Here is a 22,847-nt window from a genome sequence, read left to right on the forward strand (position 1 = left end):
AGCAAGTTGTCGCCAAAATGAAGTAAATGAGGGAAAAAGGAGCAGATTGGCATCTCAAAAAAGTATGCTTTATTCAGGCTGCATACAGCCCAATAAATGGTGTGTTCTGCCAGCTCAGATCCCAACAACTCACTGGTTGCTGTAACGGGATCCCAGCAGACATTCTGAACCATGCACGTGAAATCATAAGTCAAAACATAGCAATGTATTGTTATTACACAAACGAGCTGAGCGCATCTGCTCTGCTCGTGCAAACAGTAAACATTCAAGAATGCAATCTATTACACTTGTTTGTGACTGCAGTTGCTGTCACAAATCATAAATATATACCTTTATGAATCACAAGCAGGAGTGCACTCCCCTTCTACACCCAACGTATTTGTTAAACAGAATGAGTAGTAAACCTACTCTGCTGTTCGGAAAGAATTTACAGATTTGAAGCATGGATATGGTTCTCCATCACCTCTAATCCCCTAAGTTTTCAATCCACAAAGACTTGACACTACCAGAAATTATAGCACTCAATCCACTCAGTAACTCAGTAATGGACATTAGTCAGACTAGCACTCATTGGGAAGTTATGCCCAGGCGGGGCATGTTGCCTCACTGGTTCTCCCAGCTCACCCTGTCCCCAAAATGGGCCATGATGAGAGGTCAACTACCAGCAATATATATTTTCTGCAAGAGTAACTTTGGATTTGTCACTTGCACACACCATCCCTCTCTCAGCAATGTTGTGATTCTCTCTGGACCTGCCAAGAGAAACACTGAGGCCGGGGTTTCAATCATACACAATGTACTCCAACATCAGCATAAACCACTTAGCGTTCTAGGCTGACAGCAGCCCCCTATGTTTTGTGGGCTCAAAACATTGACTCTTTTCTCCAGAAACTAGTAGAAACAATCAATGCCCCTGTGCTCCCATTCAAAACAAATAGTTCATTTGAGTCCATTTTGACCCTGAGCTAGCAAAAATCAAACCCATCTGGGAGACGTGATGGAGTTCCTACATGACACATCTGGTCAGGAGCTAGGCAAATTCCACCCTTTCTCCCTTAAGGTATTTTAAACATAAAAGAATGAATGTTTTAATTATAATGAGACCAAATTGCCTTAAGCTCTGTGTCTGCGACTTGTTCTGTACATGTTTGTTATTTGTAGATCACAAGTTGTGTAAAGCTATCTAATGCAAAGCTGGCTACTGTACTGCTGTTATCGTGCTTCCTATTCCCAAATGGCTCCGAGCCATAATAAACATCGGCTGCACATATAGTAAGTGGTTAGAACAGTTCATATGTTCATACAGTTCCTACGGATATGCTATCAAAAATGTCAAATAGCATTACATAATTCTTTAAGTACAAGAGCATTAAGTATCCTACATTTTAGTCCCTCTAATGTATTATTATATTTCTTTACTAGACCTATACAGCAGCTGGATATTTATAGTATCAGAACACTTGGTTGCCTATCATCATTCTATAATTGCACAATTATTTCATGAGGAGCAAACGAGAAGAGAGGAATATAAAAATTAAAGATTGGAATTGTGGGTAGGGAGCCGCAAACAGGAAAAATATGTATAGATAAGAACTGAAGGTGATACTATCATCAACATTACTTTACATATATATAATATGATATCCTGTCTTTCATTGATATTTGTGGTTCCTTCTCTGTAACTTCTCTGTTAAGCAGGTTGAGCACAGCCGTATTCTCTTTCTATGACTGTATATGAAAGCCATAAAATGTGTCAAGTAAAAGGAGAAACCTCAGAATATGCACCACTTTGTGGTCTTCATCTCTACCCTGGGGTGTAACTACAGGGAGTGAGGTGAAATTGACTACTGTTGGCACCTAAAGGATTGGCCAAAGTGGTCTCTTAAATTAAACACCCCAACTTAAATATTTGACCCTAGGAATCTAGATGGTGCTTGACAAGTCAGATGTACCTTTGCCACCATGTTGCAAATGGAGTTGGAATAAAAACACAGGTCATGCATATTTCATCAACAGCCAGATCCTTAATATTCAGTCAATTATGAGAGGTTGAAGAAGTTTCAAAACCTTTATTTATCCTTTAGCAATTAGTAGGTTTACTGATCTTTTTTAAGATTAGTCCAGTTTACAGAAATAGCAAGAAAAAAGGGTGATTAGTAACAGCATAAACCAATACAGAGTGTTCCATATAGGAAATTGCCACTAAAGAAGCTAAAAGAGCAAGATTTTCGAAACATAGATAAAGACTAGAAATCCCCATCAAGTGTTGTTCTTGAAACTCAGCCGGGTTCCCCACCGATGCGGTAGCAACCATTCGAATATTAGTGACAGAGGAATGATCGCTGGAGTAGCATTGATCATAGGAAGACAGAATAAAGAAAAATGATAAAGTCAGCGTCAGCAGTAGATTTCAGTAACAAGTCACAAAAGGTACAAGTGTGAGCGTGATGATGTCTGAGTGATGTCTGAGTGAGTGATGTCTGCCCTCCCTAAGAAAACATAATATCATATTTGAACATACAGTAATGTAATGAAAATGAGAAGGTGTTTAAGTCCCTTGTCTAATGGAAACCGCTCATCCAATGGTGTGTTCAACATCCGTTTCTTCTCCTCATGAATCCCACAGTGAACATGCACGCTGGCACATATTTAAACAGTGTTGCAAATACTAGAACCATGGAGTAAATTTCTCATGAGAACCTTCTTACTTAAGCTATTAGCTGTGTTCAATGTCCCTTTGTGAATACAAAAAGCTAGTCAGATGAAACAAACCAAATCTATCAACAGTGTCCCGGTTACGCATACATAAAATATAACTAAATTATTATTCTAGCAGTCTATTCATTATGAATTTACAGTGTGGTTCGGAATCAGAATCTTAAAGTCAGCACATTCTTTAGCAAGATGCTGGTACTAGGCAAACATTTTCTAAATAAATGTCTATTTAGCTATGAGCAGGAGTCAAAAGAAAAGATTGTGGGCCTAGTTACAAGGGCACATTTAAGACGGATAGCCTACTAAAACTTTCTTCATATTAATGTTTCTTATATGTTTAAAGCAAGCACATTTTCCCTACATGTGATTTACTTATAAATCCTTTAAGCAGAGTTAAAATGCATTCTAAAGATATTCCCATACATTGTAAAGCAAGCACATTTTTCCTACTTGTTATTTTTGCATGTGAAAACATTTCTGCAATGGTTTAAACACATTATTAGGTGCAATTCTAATGTGGTCTGCAAGTCGCAGGTTGTTTAAAAAAAAATATTACTTACAAAACTACCCCCTGGACAACCACCTCATGTAAATACCTTTATCCTGCACCATCCGAAAAGTCTGCAATCAGCCTAGATACTGATGGGCACATAGTGAAATCAGAACAAGAGGAGAAATCCCAGTGCACAGACAGTCGCTAATTTGGAGCCAACCATAAAAACCTTCAAGATGGCGGTCACCATAATGTGTAGCCTGGGCTCAGAGGAGGGACATAGCTGAGGGAGAAGTGAAAACGGAACTGAAGCACTTGTGGCAGGGAAATCTGTGCAAATCTGCGGCAGCCTGTCTTTCGATCCCAAAGCAAGATGCACACAGAGGGAATATAAAAAGCAGCCTAGTGAAGCAGAAAGGTAGGACCTGATCGCCCCTGAAGGAGGCTCATAATGAGATGTCTTCTGAAGGCTCCTGAGGTAACCAGGAGCTCCTGATCCCCTGCCTAGTACAGATGTATGAGGGCCAACAGGAAGCAAAGCAGATGATCAGAGGTAAGACCCAACATTCTCCTAATGAATACAGAGAGGAATCAATCACAAAACTCTGCACCCACAACTAGATAGAGTAAAAGATGTGCTAAGGCCCAGAATACCTGTAAAAAGGAATTCCTTCAGAGGATCTATACAAGAAATGTAAATGACTCATAGAAGATAAAGGAACTTGAAAAGTTATGAATTACAATAGCAAGTGAAACACCACTCCTAGGTCCAAATTCAGACCTCATTAAAAGCAGTGACTAAACCCCTCAGCTACCAAACTGCAAAGCCAGAGACTGGCAAGCAAGCAGAGTCCCATGAAAATAGGAGAGTGACATTAGGACTGCTCTGGGGTAAGTAACTGGCAGTAGACCTCTCCTCCTTAAAAAGGAGCCATGAGAAGAGAATGTTTAGCGTGGACTGTGCCTCCTGAACCTTCAGGTGTTACATAAATCTGTTTCCTGGAACTAATATCTACATAATGATTCAATTTAACTTAAAGCCTTGGTTGAGATCAGATACCCATAAATTGAGTTGCTGCAGCAGTGGCAACCTATATATTGAAGTAAGAAATTGGGTTACTGATTGACTGGAGTGTGAGCCCTGATCAAGCAGCAACCACAATCCTTGTCAGGGTGATGCAGAAACAAACCCCAAATAAACCTGTGCTCAACTACCTAGTAGCTTGGCACAGAGTGGTCAGGCTTAACTTATAGGCAATTTGTAAAGTATTTGTGCAACACTACAATCAGTAAAACAGTGACACCCCCACACAAAAGTATCCCACACCAAGTCAAGCAAATAGAATACATTTTAATAAGCAAAGCAAAACCACAATGACATAAATCAAATCAGTAGAACCAAAGTTATGAATTATTAAAGAATAAAGTGTAAAATACCACCTAAATGCAGAAAGTGGCAACCACAAATATCTGGTCACACTGGACCAGGTCAAAGTCAAAAGTTCAGGCCAACTGCAATTGAGTGCCAGTCTGATACAGTGCAAGATTTGTCCTGCTAAAGGTCTACTTTCACAAGTTCTGTGACAAGAGTCCTGTTTATGTTGGAGAGGGTCACAAGGAGCAAGGAAAGCATTGCTGAAAGTTGTCTGCATGGGTCAAAGAGCTGGCTGGGTGTCGCAGATTGTCAGCTGAAGCTTCACATTGGCAGTACCCTACTGTCTGATGCTGCTGATGTGCCAAGAGATGGGCTGGTGGCAGCTTGCACTGAATATCAATGCTAGCTGCAGTGCTTGGTCACATACAGTTGTGAAGCTTTATTTAAGAGCCCTTGAGCTACACCAAGGATCTGGGACCTGAGGGCCATCACTAGAGGGTCAGGAAATTGCTTCAGCTGGGTCCAAGAGCGGGTTGGGGAGCCATATATGTCCCTGAGCCTCACTCCAGGAGGCAAGCAGACTAACCATTTGAGTCATTCTGGGGTCCTAGGTTCAAGATAAAGTTACAGGACAATTTTCTTCCCCAGGGAAGAGGGCTGCAGGAAGCAGGTCAGCACAGTGGTGCAACAGCTCCTTTAGAGCCGCTGCCCAGCAGGGAGGTAGTCCTTGTAGCAGCACAACAGTCCTTCATCCTGGCAGAGTATCCACAGGTCCAAAAGTGTACTGAAGTGGTGGTGTCTGAGTTCTAGTATTTCTCCCCAGTTGTGCATTTGAAGTGGAGGAGAAGCCTCCAGAGTTTTCCCTTGGAAGTCCTCAGGCATCCTACCTTCCCTGCAAACACAAGGTGATGATGGACGGAGTGCTGAAACTTTTCAGACACTCACACCTAGTCACAGATCTGGGTTGAATCCATCATCGTTCTTTAGCTCACTACGCCACCACAGTGTGGACCCAGCCATATGCAAATCAGTCTTGACCCTGTTCCTCATGGTAACAGTCCAGCCCGAACTGCCAGGCCTGGTCCTGCCTGGACCAGAAACAAGCATCCTGGATCTGGTTTCGTGGTAGCACTCCTCATCAGCCAGGCTACCTTGAATCCAGTGGCAAATGGAGCACCTTTTCTGTCCTGTCTCCAGACTAACTACAGGGGGTATGCAGCCCTTGGCGTGGAGGCAGCACACAGCCTGAGCAGGTGTAAGTGGGGCTGTACCCAGCTCCTCCTTCCCACCCTGCCAGTGATGGCCCATCCAGGCACACTTAAGCTCCCTATTGTGTGTTGATGCCTAGGAGGAATACACAATGGTTGACTGTCTGCTACACCCTGTCATGTGACCATAAACATACTACAGGCACTAATTGGCTAAGGTAAGAAATTCAATCACAAAGGAGGGACTGAGGGATTTTTAGACAGGTCCAGCATATAAGCCCTAACAATAATGAAGATACAAAAGGTATGCTGTTCCTAATATCGAGACAAGGCACAACTGGTTTTATGTGGTCATGAAGTGTAGAAGGATGAGGATTCCTCCTCTTGGAGTATAGGTCCCTCAAACACCTCGTCAGGTCAGTGCTGCAATACCTGACGGGCTCCCTATGAGGGACTCTTTGGCGGAGATCTTTTATTCCAAATGCCGTTTGGTGCCGTGGGGGTAAGGGGCCTAATTAGTGTAGATGAAAGTGTGGGGGTGTATAATCTGATTTGTTTTTTAAAATAGGTAAGTGTGTACCAGCAAATACTATTTTAATCAATGGGTCTCCCACCCTGATTAAAAGAAACAAAGGCGCATGTCGTAGATTATGTCTCAGATAGGGCGCTCTATTGTGCAGTCAACATGTTTCTCACCTGGTAGTTAAACAATCTGGTGGCGATTTGTCAGGACTTAATAAAATCAAATCTATCAACATGTGGGTGGTTGTATGGTGTGATCTACCTTTTTAAACCAACCTAACACATGCTATGTGTAGTACCTGATAGCATATGACCAACCCTAGTTGGGTTTATCTATCTACTTCATCGATACCCAGCAGGTATCTCACAAGGAATTTCCTTGTGTGGTTTTGCAAAGTCTGCAAAAGGCTGGTCGAAGAGGGATCGGCAGAAAAGGGTAGGTCGGCCGGACTTTCTGCTGAGACTTCCTTGTCCCAACAGACACTGCAGGCTACTCAGACTCCCAGTCCAGTCCCCGTGCTGTACGGCATTGCAGGAATTGGCCTGAGCAGGCTACAAAGATGCCCTGCTCAGAACAGGGGTTCTCTAACTCAGCTGCTCAATACAGCCAGGTTAGCGAAACCTAAGTGCGCATGTGAGTTTTTGTCAGCCAAAGACAGCCAGACAAACACACATGAGCACTTAAGGAGTGCACTAGCACTCCTTTTCCCCCTTCCCATGCCTCAGCCCCTCCCCTCCCTGCATATGCTGGCTGAGCCAGCGGCTTAAAAATAAAACAATACTGAATTATCATTTGATTGTTTTGCTGCTGGCTCTGAGCCAGTGGGTCGACGCTCCTCCGCCATTGCGGAGGGTTGTATTTCAGAACAACTAGTTCCTCAATAATGACTACCTCAACAACACGGTCGTACAACGATTGCATTTTAACCACGATTTTTTTTACCACGCATACCTTAACCATGAATTTTCGTGGGAAAGGAATACATGGAAAACAGAATCCCTCCCAGCCCTTAAAAACTAACCCGAACACTTCACACTCCGTAAAAACGACCCCATGCCCCCACTCCCTAAAAACAAACCCAAACCCTTTAAAACTACCCCAGACCCGATCACCCCTAAAAACTATCCCATACCACTTCCACCACCCAAAAACTGACCCTAATCCCTCCCAACCCTTAAAATTTAACCCAAAACTCTCCTATCCCCTAATAACTACCCCGTCTCCCCACCCCCTAAAAACTAACCCAAACCCCTTAAAACTACCCCAAACCCCACCATCCCCTAAAAACTATCCCATACCACTCCCACCCCCTAAAAACTAACCCAAATCCCTCTCAACACCTAAAAACAAACCCTAACCTCTCCCACCCCCTTAAAACTATCCCATACCCCCACCCCCTAAAAAATAACTCATACCACCTGGAAACGAACCCGCATCCATCTTATCCTCTAAAAAGTAACCCAAACCCCTCCCACCCCCTAAAAAGTACCCAGTAGCCCCAACTCCCTAAAAACATACCCGGACCCCTTAAAACTGGCCCAAACCTCACCCCCCCTAAAAACAATCCCATACCACCCCACCCCCTAAAAACTAGCCCGAATTCCTCACCACAAATAATTTACCCTGAACCCTCACCCCCTAAAAAACTACCCCGAGCCCCACCCCCTAAAAACTACCCTGAACCCCTCCTCACCCCCTTAAAAATAACCCAAACCCCTCTTACCTGTCATGTTCCTGTCCTTTGCCCCACTTTCTCCGCCCATCCAAAACACTAGACCGACTTAGCCTTAACCATGCACATGCGTGGTTAAGGCTAAGTCGCTGTTCGGGAAAGTCATTATTTGGCTTGTGTGAATCCGGAACTTGTTGCTCCGGAGTCGTTGTTCAGGATATTCACCTTGCGGAGGAGCCGCCTCTGTTGACACTCCAAAACAGTGACAGTAAGATCTGGATTCTGATTGGTACAACTAAAGATACTAAATAAGGTATGCTATACAAGAAAACAAATCAAGATTTCTGGTGGAGCTCATTACGGAAAATGTTTGAGAGATTGCAGTCCAACAGGCATCTTTTACCATTTTATCTGGAAATTTTCCAAAGTTACTGAATACTGGAACGAGGTTACCAAATGTAGGGGTGAAAATATGAAACTCAGGACTCCCTCTAGAAAAGAATTGTTAGGCATATTGAGTGATGATAACTCCTGAATTCCAAAATGATTATATAGTATAGGCTTTATGGTGGCAGGGAGCGACATAGCCAAAAACTGGGGAGGGATTGACTCTCCAACTATACAGGAGTGGAAGAACAACATGGACCATTGCATGATGGCTGAAAGATATGTGCATGAGATTAAAGGCTGTTCAAAAAGTTTGAAAAATGATAGAGGAAAAAAGAAATATTATTGACACAATTTGCTGACACTCAGTTGTGGCAGTCACATACACAAAGTAGAATGGCGGGAGAGGGGGGAGCATGGGACAAAGCACTGAAGGAAGCGCGGGTGGGGGGGCATAATAAGAATATTGAAACCTAAAAAAAAGTTAAACTTACCTGCTGGCGGCCGCCACCCATGTCGCGCCGTGGAGCTGGGACTTCTTTCTCCCAGCAGACACAGCAGGTTAGTCACAGACTCCCTATCCACTCCCGCACTGAAGAGCAGCACGGGGATTGGCCTGAGCAGGCTAGAAAGAAGCCCTGCTCAGAACAGGGATTGTGCAGGTTTTCTCTAACTTGGCTATTGAACGCACCCTGGTTAGCGAAACGTAAGTGCGCATGTGAGTTTTGGTCGGCCGGCCAAACACACTTGAGCACTTAGGGAGTGAACTAGCACTCCTCCTCACCCCTCCCTGCACATGCTGGCTGAGCCAGCGGCTTAAAAATAAAACAATACTCAAATATCGTTTTATCTTTTTTGCTGCGAGTCTGAGCCAGTGGGGCGACACTCCTCTGCCATTGCAGAGCATCCTCCCCTGCTGACACTCCAAAACAGTGACAATAAGATCAGGATTCTGATTGATACAATTAAAGATACTAAATATGGTATGCTATACAAGAAAGCAAATGAATATTTTTGGAGGAGCTCATTACGAAAAATGTTTGAGAGATTGCGGTCAGCCAGGTACCTTTTACCATATTATCCGGAAGTGTTCCAAAGTTACTGAATACTGGAACAACGTTACCAAATGTAGGTATGAAAATAAGAAACTCAGGACTCCCTCGAGAAGAGAGTTGTTAGGCATATTGAGTGATAGGGTACCACCTAAATTCCAAAACAAGTTTATGATATGGGGTAAATGGCGGCAGGGAGGGACATAGCCAGAAAATGGGGAGGGATTGGCCATCCAAATATACAGGAGCGAAAGAACGATCTGGAACGGTGCATGATGGCTGAAATATATGTGCATGAGATTACAGGCTGTTCAAAAAGTTTGAAAAATGATGGAGAAGTTGGAAGTCAGCATGTAGAATGAAGATTTCCTAGTGGGGTAATGGGAACTCGTATGCTTTAAACCAGATTGCATGCATGTGTGTGTTGACGTATTTGACTGAAATTGCTATAAATGTTGTTGAACAATATTGACTAATATTATTTAATATATGTAGTGAAAGCAGTAAAGTTATGTTAAAAAAACGTATCTGAGATGGTGCATCTATCCCCAAAAATTAACTTTGATTGTGCAGCTACATAACAACCACAACAAGGCCAGTAAGGATCCATTGCTCGAAAAGTACTATGTGATGCCACCAAAACCTGTGTAAGTTGCTAAGAATCCAGGGGGCATATTAGCATGGGCTGGCGATATAATTATCGCCGCTTTAGCGTCTGTTTTTGGGCGATAAGCAGCGATAATTATATCGCAATATCATCAAGATCACGCTAGCGCGTGTTTCTTTGATGTAGAGCCCGTTTTATCACAGTCTCGCCTCGCATCGCTAATGAGATGCAAAGAAGGCGTGGCTGTGTAAACAACACATGAAAATATTGCGAAGGCACCTTCGTGATATTAATAAGGAGGTGCAGAGATCGCGCTACCTCGGCCTTAAGGCTGGAATTTAACAACTGTTAAATTCCAGACTAAGGCATACTAATAATGGGAGGTGGATTATGATGATACGACCACAGGGTCGTACCAGCAATGTTATCGCTATTTTCCATGGAACATCGCTGGAAAACAAGCGATGTTCCATGGTAAACACCGCTATCGCTAAAATATTATCGCCATAGCGCTATGTATTGTTAATATATCGTTATCATGGCGATAATTTTCAGCGTTAGCCTGCAATAATATTTTTACCGCTATGTGGGGCCAGCGATAAGGCCCTTGTTAATATGCCCCCAATTTCCAAACATTTATGTACATAAAAAAAACCTCTAAATCAGTATGAGGCAAAAATGTAGTAATTCCAATTTGTGATGTTTTTTGATGCTATACAAAGGAGTTTATTCTAAGTGCCTTGGCAAATTAAATTTGGGAGCTATTCGGGTTGCAAACTAAGGGGCATATCACCAACAACCGTCGATAATTATCGCCAAACGCACTTAGCGCTAGGATAATTATCGTCGGCTATCGCTGGTTTCTATCGCTGAGATAGCGTGCTATCAGCGACGCTTATCTCAAAAGCGATAGAAATACCAGCGATAGCTACATATTGTGCGATTATCGCTGGAAATCCAGCGATAATCATTCACCGATTGGCGAAAAGTTGGTGATAGGGGAGGGCAGACTTAACCATTATATCCACCATCCATTGAATATAATGGCTAAGTCAGATTAAAAGCAGGCGTAAGAAAAGTAGCGCTAAGCGCGGTTAGCGCTACTTTTCTTATCGCCATGCCAGTTAGTGGGAGGTTTGATAATAGGAGAAATGTCGGTTAGCGACATTTCTCCCGTTATTTGGGGAGGAACGCCCAATTTGTATCTCATTAGAGATGCACAGCTGGGCATTCAGGGAAAGGGTGAAAATGCATGGAAACACGCGTTAATGTGTCCATGCTGATAGGGCGTTAAGATTATCGCCGCTTTAGCGCAAAAAGTGCCGGTAAAGCGGCGATAATGCCCTTGATGATATGCCCCCTGTGTGTTGTAAAATCCACCTCCGTTCATTTTACACATTCACAGTTCACCAAGAAAAACGGAATGCAATGTTAAGAAAGAAAAACACTTCGAAATAGACAAAGGATATGGTAATTTGAATCTTCATAGTATACCAAATTATGGGATAGAAAAGTAAAAAGACACATTTCAATTATTGATTCTTCTGCTATATTAAATGTGTACACAAAGATTCTGGTTTTGTCTTTAAAACTTCTGTTTGAGAGCTATTATTGCTATCTTGGTTTACTCAATCCCTTTTCGATTTACAGATTTCTCTTGCCCTCATTCTGCACAAATCTGAGTCTGCGCAGGGATCAGAGTTATGAGTTTTAAATTGTTATACTCCCACTATTTTCACATGACAGTTTTCAGAAAGCAAATCCTGCTAAAATATATCGAAGGCTCAGAAAAAAGGACAACCATTCCAAATGCTTTTGATTAAATACTGATTCCGCCTATTATTCTTCGTTTTCTGAGAAAAACATGCAACAGGGGGATTTTACTGAACCTGTCAAACATCTCCCCAAGGACTTATGATATTTATTTGGTGTGGTAAATACCCCCTCCTTTTCTAACCTACTTGAAATTAGGGCCATATGTGCTCTGACTCCCATACACCTCTCACTGTCTCTAATACACTAAAAAGACAGGGAGGATTCTTTTATCTATATATTTATTTGTGCCAATACTGAAAACGCTGGCAACGTCCTTCACCTTCACTAAGGTTGTGAATTATGGTATTCGTTCGTTCGTTCATTAAACTTTATTTCGGCAATTATAGCCATAAAAGCCAAGACAAGAGATAACTACAACATACATATATACAGTTCACGATTAAGATATAATACATACAGTTGGCGAGAATAATTTGGTTATCACCATGTTTAACCTCTTCAATGCCCATGACGAGCTGGTCTCGTCATGGGCCGCGGTTGCGCTGTGCCCATGACGAGACCAGCTCGTCATAAACCTCGCCCGCTAATGAAACGGCCGGCACAGGGCGGGGAAATGGGCGGGCACTGAAGGGGTTAAGCAATGCCGCGTATAAAAATATAAATAACAGTTTTTAAATTAATTAAAAGCCAGAGATTAAAAAAATTAATACATTAGGATCGAAGGAACAGTGCATCGTATACCTACACAAGCAAGGGATGAGACGGGGCACCTAATAGAATATTACATTTTATAACCAAGTCGTTTTCTGGTAAGATACACATTAAATAGAAATCTGCTCGTACCAAACACCACTAATTGTGAAGTATTAGACTTGAATATGCGCTCTGCTTCTTTGTAGGATCTAACCCCCACATGTTTACAAACAGGTTTGATCCAACAATCCCTTGATTTCTTATATGCTGGGCAAAAGAAGAGTAAATGAGCAGCATCTTCCTTAGCCCCTAAAGTGCAGAGAGTACACAAATCAGAGCCTTTTGCCCCTCCCCAGCTGCATGTATATGCATTAATCTGTAAAACACCATACCTAAACTGCAAGTATAGTGTTTTTGCCAGAGGAGGACCGATCTCATCCATAAATCTTTCGAAATTAGGTGTGTCTTTTGTATTCAAAAAAGTTGAAGTCAATATGCCAGTCGATGAACTGTGCAATAGCACTCCATTGACATAAGACCAAAAGGTGTCCTTTACATGTTTCCTGGTTGATGTTGTCATATTCTGAGGAACTTCCCATAAGTGTAATAAACCTAATCTCTCATACCACTTAGAAACATTTTTTAACCAAGGGGTATTCATGTAACCATCTAACTGAATTAATTCAGTCAATCCACTCTTGTAATCACTCAGCTCCGGGGTTACCCATAACCTAACCCAGTACAGCAGTGGTTTCAAAATTGCTTGATAATCTGTTCTTTTAAGGTTAATGTCGAGGTAAACAGGGACTAGAGGAGTTCTAGTCGGTATTTTGAGTAACCTACGCACAAAGTGGTTTTCCGCTTTCCCAAAAATATTGTTGCAATAAAAGCCCCAGAGCTCAGCACCATAAAGGGCGGCCGATTGGGCCTTTGCTTTATATACTTCAAGTGCCGGTGAAATTGCTTTAGAATAACTAGCTCCGTCTACTTTTAAAATAGGCATTGAGTTTTGTTTAAGGGATAAGATGCTTTTATCCATCTGCCCTTTCCAGGACAAGTTACTATCTAACATTAACCCCAAATAATTGAAACTCCCTACCTGTTCCAGTTTTTGGTTCTCTAGGAACAGATTAGTCCTAAGGGGTTTCGTTGGGTTTATGGACATGTACTTGGTTTTGGTAGGATTTATTTCTAGTCCCTTCCCCACACAATACTTCTGGAAAGAGTCAACCAAATTTTGCAATCCTCTCGGAGTCTGAGAAATAAGGATGGTGTCATCGGCAAATAATAATGCCGTAATCGGCTCACCACCTAGCTTCGGGGAATCATGCACAAATTCCTTAAGTAACTCGGAATGTCATTAACATATAGCGAGAAAAGTGTAGGTGCTAACCCGCAACCTTGGCGCACGCCGCGGTCTACGGGTATGGCCCTTGAAATTTCGCCATCCTTTCCCCATCTAATTTTTGCATTGTTCCCTGTATGAAGCTTGATAAGTTCTTTAAGTAGTTCCCCAGGGACCGCCATGTTCCTTAATGTAATCCACAGCAAATTGCGTGGAACAAGATCAAAGGCGGCCCTTAAATCCACAAATGCCACATAGAGGCTGCACTTCCTTATATTTATATACTTCCAACAGATGCACATGAACCGAAACACCTGATCCACCGTACTGATTTTTATTCTGAAACCAGCTTGATATTTGGTTAATATTTTGGTCTCTTCAATCCAATCTAAAAGCCTATTTAAAATATGTCTGGCAAATATCTTTTGTAAAATATCTATTAAACTTATTGGGCGGTAATTACTTGGATCATAGCGATCGCCTTTTTTAAAAATTGTTATAATTTCTGCCCCTTTCCATGATTCGGGGATCGGTGTACCTGCCACAATGGAATTACTCAGGTAATTTATATAAGGCCCCCACACCTCCACATCATGTTTTAGTAGATCGCCAGGAATTTTGTCGGGGCCTGGGGCTTTGCCCATTTTCACAGCTTGTAGAGCCTTGTTGGTTTCTACTAAACTAAAATGTAGTGGAGCAGTGCATATTTCTAAATTTATCTCATAGTCCCCGAGGGCCAAACTCTCCTTTTTGTTAGCATAAAGCTTAGTGAAATGATCACACCAAGTATTTTCATCTAAGAAAATATCCTTTGTTGATCTACCCTGCTTATTTCCTTTTGCGATTAAATTCCAGAACGTGCTCTGGTCCCGTAGCTTAGCTGCATTTAAGAGATCCTCCCAAAAACTTTCATCCCATGCTTTTTTAGCTTGGGCCATAGTGTTATTGTAGGCTAGTCTTCCACTTTTTATGTCCAAACAATTCCCAGATTTTACTGCCTGGATCAACCTTGATTTTGCTATTCGACAATCTTTATTATACCATGGGTTCGCTGACTCAAGATGGTTCCCTATCCTATTACTATCTTTTTTATACATTTTACTCAATAGTGGGGTTAGTGCATCCACTAACTTATGATGTAAATCAAGAGCACCTTGAGTACCCACTGATGGTGGTTGTGATGCTCCTACCGTTTCAGTAAATGCATTATAGATACTTATCAGCGTCTTTTCTGTTCCCAAGATATATGGCCATCTTAGTGCACGCCTGTTAGTAGTTATCTGTAATTCCGCGACCGGAATATTTGGTAGGGTCTGTCCCTCGGGTCTAATAAAAAACGATAGGGAGTCTAGCCATAATTGGAGAGGGAAATAATCACTCTCCGTCCTATGATTAATCTTAAAATCAAGTACCTGGTCCCATATGTTCCTGGTAACCATTACAAAATCTATGTGTGACCTACAGTTCCCCTTAAAGTACGTTGGGGCTGCAGGTCTGTCTGATCGAAAACGACCATTACAAGCCCTTAGATCATGCACCACAGTCAGCTGCAAAATCTGTATAGCGGCTGTTGTGCTTTTAACTGGACTTACAGAATCTAAGGGCAAGATATCGTTGGCAGCATCTTGTTCATCAAGTACTTTTTCCAAACCCAGGACAGGCTCTATTTACAATTAAAATCCCCGCCAACTATCACTTTTACATTTGCTCCTAATGAATCTAAGAAGGAATCCAAGAGTTCTACCACATTTGATTCCTTGTTAGATGGAGACGGTCTATTGTATATATTTATTAGATATCTAGTTTCTTTCCTTCTTGTAACAATTTTAAGGCCTAATAGGTCCGGAGAGGGGATGGATAACTGGATGATATCTATTTCTAGAGTCACTTTAACCCAGATAACCAGCCCCCCTGAAGCTCTGCCTCTAGTTGAAGGTATAGCGTTAGAACAGTATGTTTTGTATCCCAACCTATGGGGGGTTTCTACCATCCAAGTTTCTTGTAAGAGTATGATATCGTAATTCTCTATATAAGAACACCATACCACATCCTTAAGGTTCGTGAATAAACCAGCTATGTTCCAAGATATCAGTCTAACGCTTGTTTTCCCTTTTACATAAAGTGAATCTAATACTATTGGTAAGTTGTCTTTTTCTGTATCATCTTCAAGTGCAACTAAAGAATTTAACTCTTTGTCTTGGTTATCGTCTAAACTATACTCATTGACCTCCATATTCGCTATATGGCACTTATCAGGTACGCCCAGACTGACTACCTCGCTTAACGTAGGATAAGAACATTTATTGCTATTTGCCAATTTGTCTATCTGTGTATTCCTAGGGCTCTGAGATACTATAAGTTTAAGTTCTGAGTGTTCTATACTCTGTTTTAGTCCCCACATCTCGGTCTCTACTAATGTTTCTGTGGTAGATTCCCCTACTCGTGAGAGTCAGTCGTTTTCATCCAATGAGCTCAGTACCGAAAATCTGTTTTCAGTTGGAATATAAAAATTTGTGTTTCTACTATTAGTCAAGGGTCTGTGTATTTTAGAAAATTGTGATGCCCTGGCTAAGTGTCTATAAAAATAACCCAAGGGGTGCACACCCACATCAGACTCCTCTACATCCAAAGAAGCTGCTCTAAGAAGGACAGTCGCGACATGTTGAGGATGCCTAAAATTGACAATTTCGCAATCCCCCTTACATTTTTTCTTTGCATTACCGATCCAGGATACCCGTCTGGTTGACAGTATATGATCTGAGAGATGTGGGGGGAAACCGCAATTTTGGTTTAACCAAGCAACTGATTTCCGTTTGAGTGAATCGTGAGATTCCTCACGGAAATTCATTGCTGTCGGGTCTAGGGGTGGGACATTTGAAAGGACTATGACATAGGGTTCACACTCGGGCGGAAGATTAATGTAATTTGGTATATTCGCGGGAGTAGTGTACCTCGCGCTATTAGATGGAGCTGCTTTCATTTGAGAGGTACTACCTGCTGTTCGTGGTAACTCCCTAGGTTCCGATGGACATAACCTTTCTGTTACAGCCGATTGTGCAGAGTTACCGGGATGAATAGGTAACTCGGATTGTATCATAGTCTGTTCCTTACACATCTTATCTAAGAGGCCACCCAACCTAGCTACTTCCGTGGATAGTAATTCAATTTTTTCCATAAGCGGTTTAGTTATAAGGTCTAATTTTGTCTCAAATAGCTTAGCAATGTGACCCAAGAGATCACCATTCACATCACCCAAATTAGTTATAATCTCATTGTTGGCTACATTGCTTCTACGACCATGTTCCAACATTGGTTTAGGAAGTGTGTTCCCTCACTTAATTTGTGTTTTCCTACACTTTCTAACAGCTCTCTTAGGGGGAGAATGAGATAAAGCAGACCCGCTAGGGGGCTCCAGTGGGACTTGATTTGGTAGCTCATAATCTAGGGATGAAGAGGCTGAGTTTTCCTGAGGGAGGGCTTCAATACTAAGGGAATCCATCATAATAGACTCGCTAACTTCATCTACAGAAGAAACAATTTCTAGGGTGGGCTCCTTCCCTAAGGATTTTCGTCTATCGTTATTTATCTTGCTCACCATTTTAACCAAGTAGTTGTCCATAGTGGAGATATTTTTAGCCATTTTGCACCACAATCACGTAAGTGTCGACCACTACAAAAGTTGGTAAAGAAACTCAATGGGCTAACTAGTAATGATGGCCCTGCCCAACGCAGAGCTTTTATAGCATAAAAAAGGAATGAACACCTACACATAATCAACAGTATCACAGTTAACAAGAAAAAGCTACCTAGGAGGCACAATGAAGCGATTAGATAAAACCCAAATATGCAACCTTCTAAAACATTGTCATAATGCTTGCAGCCAGTTAACAGACCTCACTGCTTAAGGGGGTGGCCCGACCCGACCCCTGCCGGCCCCCTAACGGCCACACAACGGCCCGGCCTTTGCCCGGGCTTAGCCTGGCGCCGCCCGCGCGTGATCCCGCGACGCGAGGAGTGAGTCCAAATTTAAAGCGCCTCCGGGCGCGGGCGATGTTAACGCTGCTTCTGGGATGTTGGGGGCCGGGAAGCCTGGGAACTGTAGTTTTCTCCTCCTCCTCCTTGCTCCTCACAGCGGCCACGCGATGGAAAACGCGGCGGCGGGAGGGAGGAAACGCCGAGGACAGCGACCACAGCACCACGCTAATGGACCCAAGGTAAGGCTCAGCAGGGGCAGGCAAACAATCAGGCAGAGCAGGACACCCGTTCCACCAGGAGTGAGTCCCAATTTAAAGCGCCTCCGGGCGCGGGCGATGTTAACGTTGCTTCTGGGATGTTGGGGGCCGGGGAGCCTGGGAACTGTAGTTTTCTCCTCCTCCTCCTTGCTCCTCACAGCGGCCACGCGATGGAAAACGCGGCGGCGGGAGGGAGGAAACACCGAGGACAGTGACCACAGCACCACGCTAATGGACCCAAGGTAAGGCTCAGCAGGGGCAGGCAAACAATCAGGCAGAGCAGGACATATATTATAAATGGGATTCCTCTTCACACTGTATTCTACTGAAATGTGTTAATGACATATCCTTGTATAACTTGGTAAAGTATTAGAAAAATATATTGTTAATTATATAAGTTTTACTTTGTTTTTTAAATAGGGTCTTTATGCAGTTGGAAACTTTCAGCCAAGTGAAGATAATGTGCCTCAGCCTCCCCAGCAAAGAGAACCACTGCGATCCTTAACAGACCTCAGCCAAGAGACCAATCGGACCTTACCAGGAAAAAACAGCAGTAGCAGTGACGGGCTCTCAGCTCATCCTTCTGAAACTGTTTTGCATAGAAATCATAGAGAGACTGGTTCACTAACAAATATCAAAAGAGCAAGTGCTGATGTGGAGATAATAACACCCAGGAGTCCAATGGGAAAAGAAAATATGGTGACCTTTAGCAATACTCTCCCAAGAGTCCACACTTCAGCAGCAGTAGACGAGACAGCGAGGCGAAATGCATCTATTCATGCCTCTATGGATTCTGCACGTTCAAAGCAACTTCTGTCACAGTGGAAGAGTAAAAATGAAAGCAGAAAGTTGTCTCTTCAAGTAATAGAGACTGAAGCTGGCTTTTCCCCGCAGCGAGTTATGGACATGCGGTCTAGCTCTGAACCTGTCAGAGTGGGTGTGAATGGCGAGCACCACTGCCAAAGCAACCCCTACCTTAAACTCCAGCCTGGTAGCATGCCTGGATGCAACAGCAGTGGTATTATTGGTGGACCTCGTGTCTCTATTCAGTCTCGCCCTGGATCTTCACAACTGGTACATATTCCAGAAGAAACTCATGAAGCTATAAACACATCCCCGAAAACAAGTTCTGCCAGGTCCAAGTGGTTAAAAGTAGCTGAGAAGAGTGTGGCATGTAGAAGCAACAGCCAACCACGAATCATGCAAGTCATAGCCATGTCAAAGCAACAAGGAATGCTCCAGGGTAATCCTAAGAATTCCGAAGGGAGTACAGTCAGCTGCACTGGTTCCATTAGATACAAGGCCCTTACAGAGCATGAACCAACAAGCATTGTCAGGGTGGAAGCCCACCCAGAAAACAATAGACCAATCATTCAGATGCCACAAGAAGGTGAGGGGAGTGGATCATGGAAATGGAAAGCACATGAAAAAAGTGCCCTTCGCCAAGCTTATGAGCTGAACGATCTCAGTAGAGACTCTGAAAGCTGTGAATCTCTAAAAGATGCCTTTGGTTCCATTGAGAGAAACAGAGGCAACATAGATAATATGGATCAGCATGCACATGGAATTACCACAATTAGGGTCACACCTGTTGAGGGAAGTGAAATTGGCTCTGAGACTGTATCAATTGCCTCTAGCCGTGACTCCACTCTAAGACGGAAGGCAAATATCATCTTAATTCCAGAAAGAGGAAATAGCCCAGAAAACACCCGCAATATCTTCTACAAAGGCAGCTCCCCAACAAGAGCATACAAAGAATGAAATCTGTTCCAGATGGCATAACCTGAAGTGAAGATTGGGTATGTTGATGATTGACGCTTGTGCTCTTTTTGGCTTTGAGCTTAAACTTTTCTTGATGTGCCAAATTATGAGCAATCAGCCAAACCACGCTTGGACATTGCTGATGTGGCATGCATGAGCTTTTGGATTTCAAATCTTGCAGGAAAGAAAAGCACAAGGCAAGATCCTAGACAATCTGGAGAAATGTGCAAAACATACAAAGTGTATATCCAATCTGAGAAAACTCTGACTGATATCAATGGAAACACTGCTCTGGAATGCAGACACTTTATTTCTTGAATGTGCCAACAGTTTTGATTTTGCTGGTTCTAGATATTTGATTTCATAAAACCACAGGAATATTTTGTAGGTGAAACAATTATTGATGTAATGTTAATACAATCAGGTCTTGCACCAACACTTAAAAGCAAAAAGGTGCTAACTTAACATGAAACACATTGCACATCTCTTGAAATCCACAAACTAATTGCTTTGTCAGATTGGTGTTCACCTTATTTGGTTAATATTGCATATGTTTAAAAAGAATGACAGTAATGGCAACTTTTGCATAGATTACACCATTCTGTATTTACAGCGTTTCTTTGTTTTAGCTATTCTGTCACTTTGCAAAACTGCAAAGACATTGCAGATTATTTTAACCAATCTGACTGTGACCTGTAACACCTCCACCTTGGTGTGATTCACTAAGAACGGAATAGTTGTCTATTAGTGAGGTAGGCTTCTTACATTTTTCACAGTTAGTTTCGTACAAGTTATTTGACACAATGGGGCTGCTTTTTTGTAGGTGAACGTATAAACATGATGTATTTGACATGGTCTTTTGAAATAAAATAAAAAATAGATCCACCTGATTCCAAAAACTTTACAATCCCCTTTAGATTTTTCCAAATGGTTCCATTCCATTTCACCATAAAATACTTTGTCAACATTCATCATTGTATTTGCAAAGCATTAAGATTACATAACTAACTTTGGTCTCATAGTTTGTACTATCATAGGCAGGTGCCCTATTTCCTTTATCATCCTGAAGGAAAGCACTGTCTCTCCTACTTACAAAAAGTTTTTTAGGCATGTACATCTCATACTTAGTACTGTACATTTACCATGATCACAATGCTATCAGTGTAAACTACATTGAACCTGTAAAATCGGTGCATTTATAAAGCATTACTGGTAGAAGAGATCTAATTTGCTGTCTTGTACTATTTCTATGGCTTTGACTTTCTGTGAAACAGATGGCTTACCAAATGTGTCTACATCTCAGACAGCATGAGTTGGAATGAATGGACAATTTATGCAAGGTTCTTCCAGTGAGCGAAGACAACATATTGAGTTGTGCACGTGCTACAAATACCATGCTCTTCAACCTTGGCAAAAGACAGCAAAAATCAAATGCGCCACATGACATTTTCCACTAACAGATATCAAGTCCTGACACAAATTTTGGTGATAGTAGGATGACCCCATGAAAAGAAACCTCTCCATGAGAATTGGGAGTTATGTATTCAAATAGCCTTAATCCTGTGGGTATTTGCATTTTGATCAACGGCGAATGGATTTCCACAATCATTTTCATCTTTTAGTCCATGGTGTGAACGCTAATGATTTTCTAGAAATTGTAAATAGGTACGACATGGAGATGTTGTGTGGTAAAACATTTGGTTTTACCTTAGTATAGACTGAGGTAGCTTTTACAGGGTATATGCTGTAGTACAGTATTGTTCATAAAAGGAAAGGAAACGTGTAGTTCTCTGTTGCCATACACATGTATGGCATTGATCATGATGTCAATGGATGGAATATGATATATGCCCCCTCTGGCAATTTGTTGTTTATTTGTAAACAACTTGTTTACCTTATTTCTTCCAAGTCATTAACTTAGCCAGTGGGATATAATTATACTGATCATTGCTATCCAGTATTTGAATACTTGCTGCATTGATTCACGTACAGTATTGATTTATTTTCTACACTGTTTTTATTTTCTTGGTGAAGTTTCTAGATCATGTTAAAAATGCTGTTGACCTCTACTTTACATATTGACTATGTGCATTCTTTTATACTTCAAGTGCCAAAATCTAATGTTTTTACCAATGCCTGTCCAGTTCTGTTGTAATATAATTCTGATATAAAAAATATGGAAAAACAAAGCACTCGAATATCTGCATGTTTTTGATAAGGGATCTTTTGTAAAAATCAATAAATAAATAATCTTTCTTTACATGCAGACTTTAATTGAGAGTGATCAATAGTTTAATTAATAAATTGCATCTTTTTGGAGTTCTCATTTTTCATACTTGCTAAACGGGGGCACTTATTTCCTCATTAGGTCATGCTTTAGCAAAAAAAAGAAATATATGACTAAAACAAAAACTTTTTAAATAAGAATTCTACATGTAAAATATTGTCTTTAATAAAATGTTATGCACATGTTTTCAAACTGAACAATTTGTAGATTGCTATAAATGTATTTTGTTAAATAAGTGAAAATCAACGCTATTGTGTGTTTTTGTGCTAAACATCACAAAAATAAAGAAATAATATAAATGGTGGTGGAAGTTCCTTAGTTTGCAATGAATTAATGTTCCTATTCTTTTAACATGCTAATCATTTTACTTTTGGACAAGTTTCATGGATTTATTGTAATTGAGACATTTCGAATAGTGCTGTGTGCATCAACGTAGTTGCTTTAGCCATTGCAGTAGTTCGTTGATAGGGAGCAGGCGATGTAGTTCAGTCTGTCCAGTATGCCGAGATGTCTTGGTCGCCAAAATGCTTGCACATTTCTGGAGTTTCAAAAAAGAGGGATGTGAGTCTTCCAGCTGCACGGTCTACTAAATCCTGTCTTGTTACCAGTGATAGAGAAATGCTCAGGTCGTGTTTTCAATTCTTTCATGAAGAATTTGTATTCTATTTGTCAGCTTTGACCTTCAGATTCGTTCAATAAGATGCACCCATCAAGCTTGGCA

The 22,847-nt window shown here is 41.7% G+C and overlaps 1 protein-coding gene across 1 annotated transcript in view; it reads left to right on the forward strand.

The window, feature by feature from the left end:
* PLPPR4 (phospholipid phosphatase related 4) overlaps positions 1-22,430 on the forward strand; it is a 248,522-nt gene extending 226,092 nt beyond the window's left edge. Inside the window, exon 7 of the mRNA XM_085601861.1 lies at positions 18,499-22,430. Coding sequence (XP_085457987.1) covers positions 18,499-19,839 — 1,341 coding nt within the window. The 3' untranslated portion in view covers positions 19,840-22,430. The remainder of the gene's footprint in view (positions 1-18,498) is intronic.
* The last annotated feature ends 417 nt before the right edge of the window (positions 22,431-22,847 follow it).

The sequence above is a fragment of the Triturus cristatus genome, chromosome 4_2, assembly GCF_964204655.1.
Source record: "Triturus cristatus chromosome 4_2, aTriCri1.1, whole genome shotgun sequence".
Lineage (NCBI taxonomy): Eukaryota > Metazoa > Chordata > Amphibia > Caudata > Salamandridae > Triturus > Triturus cristatus.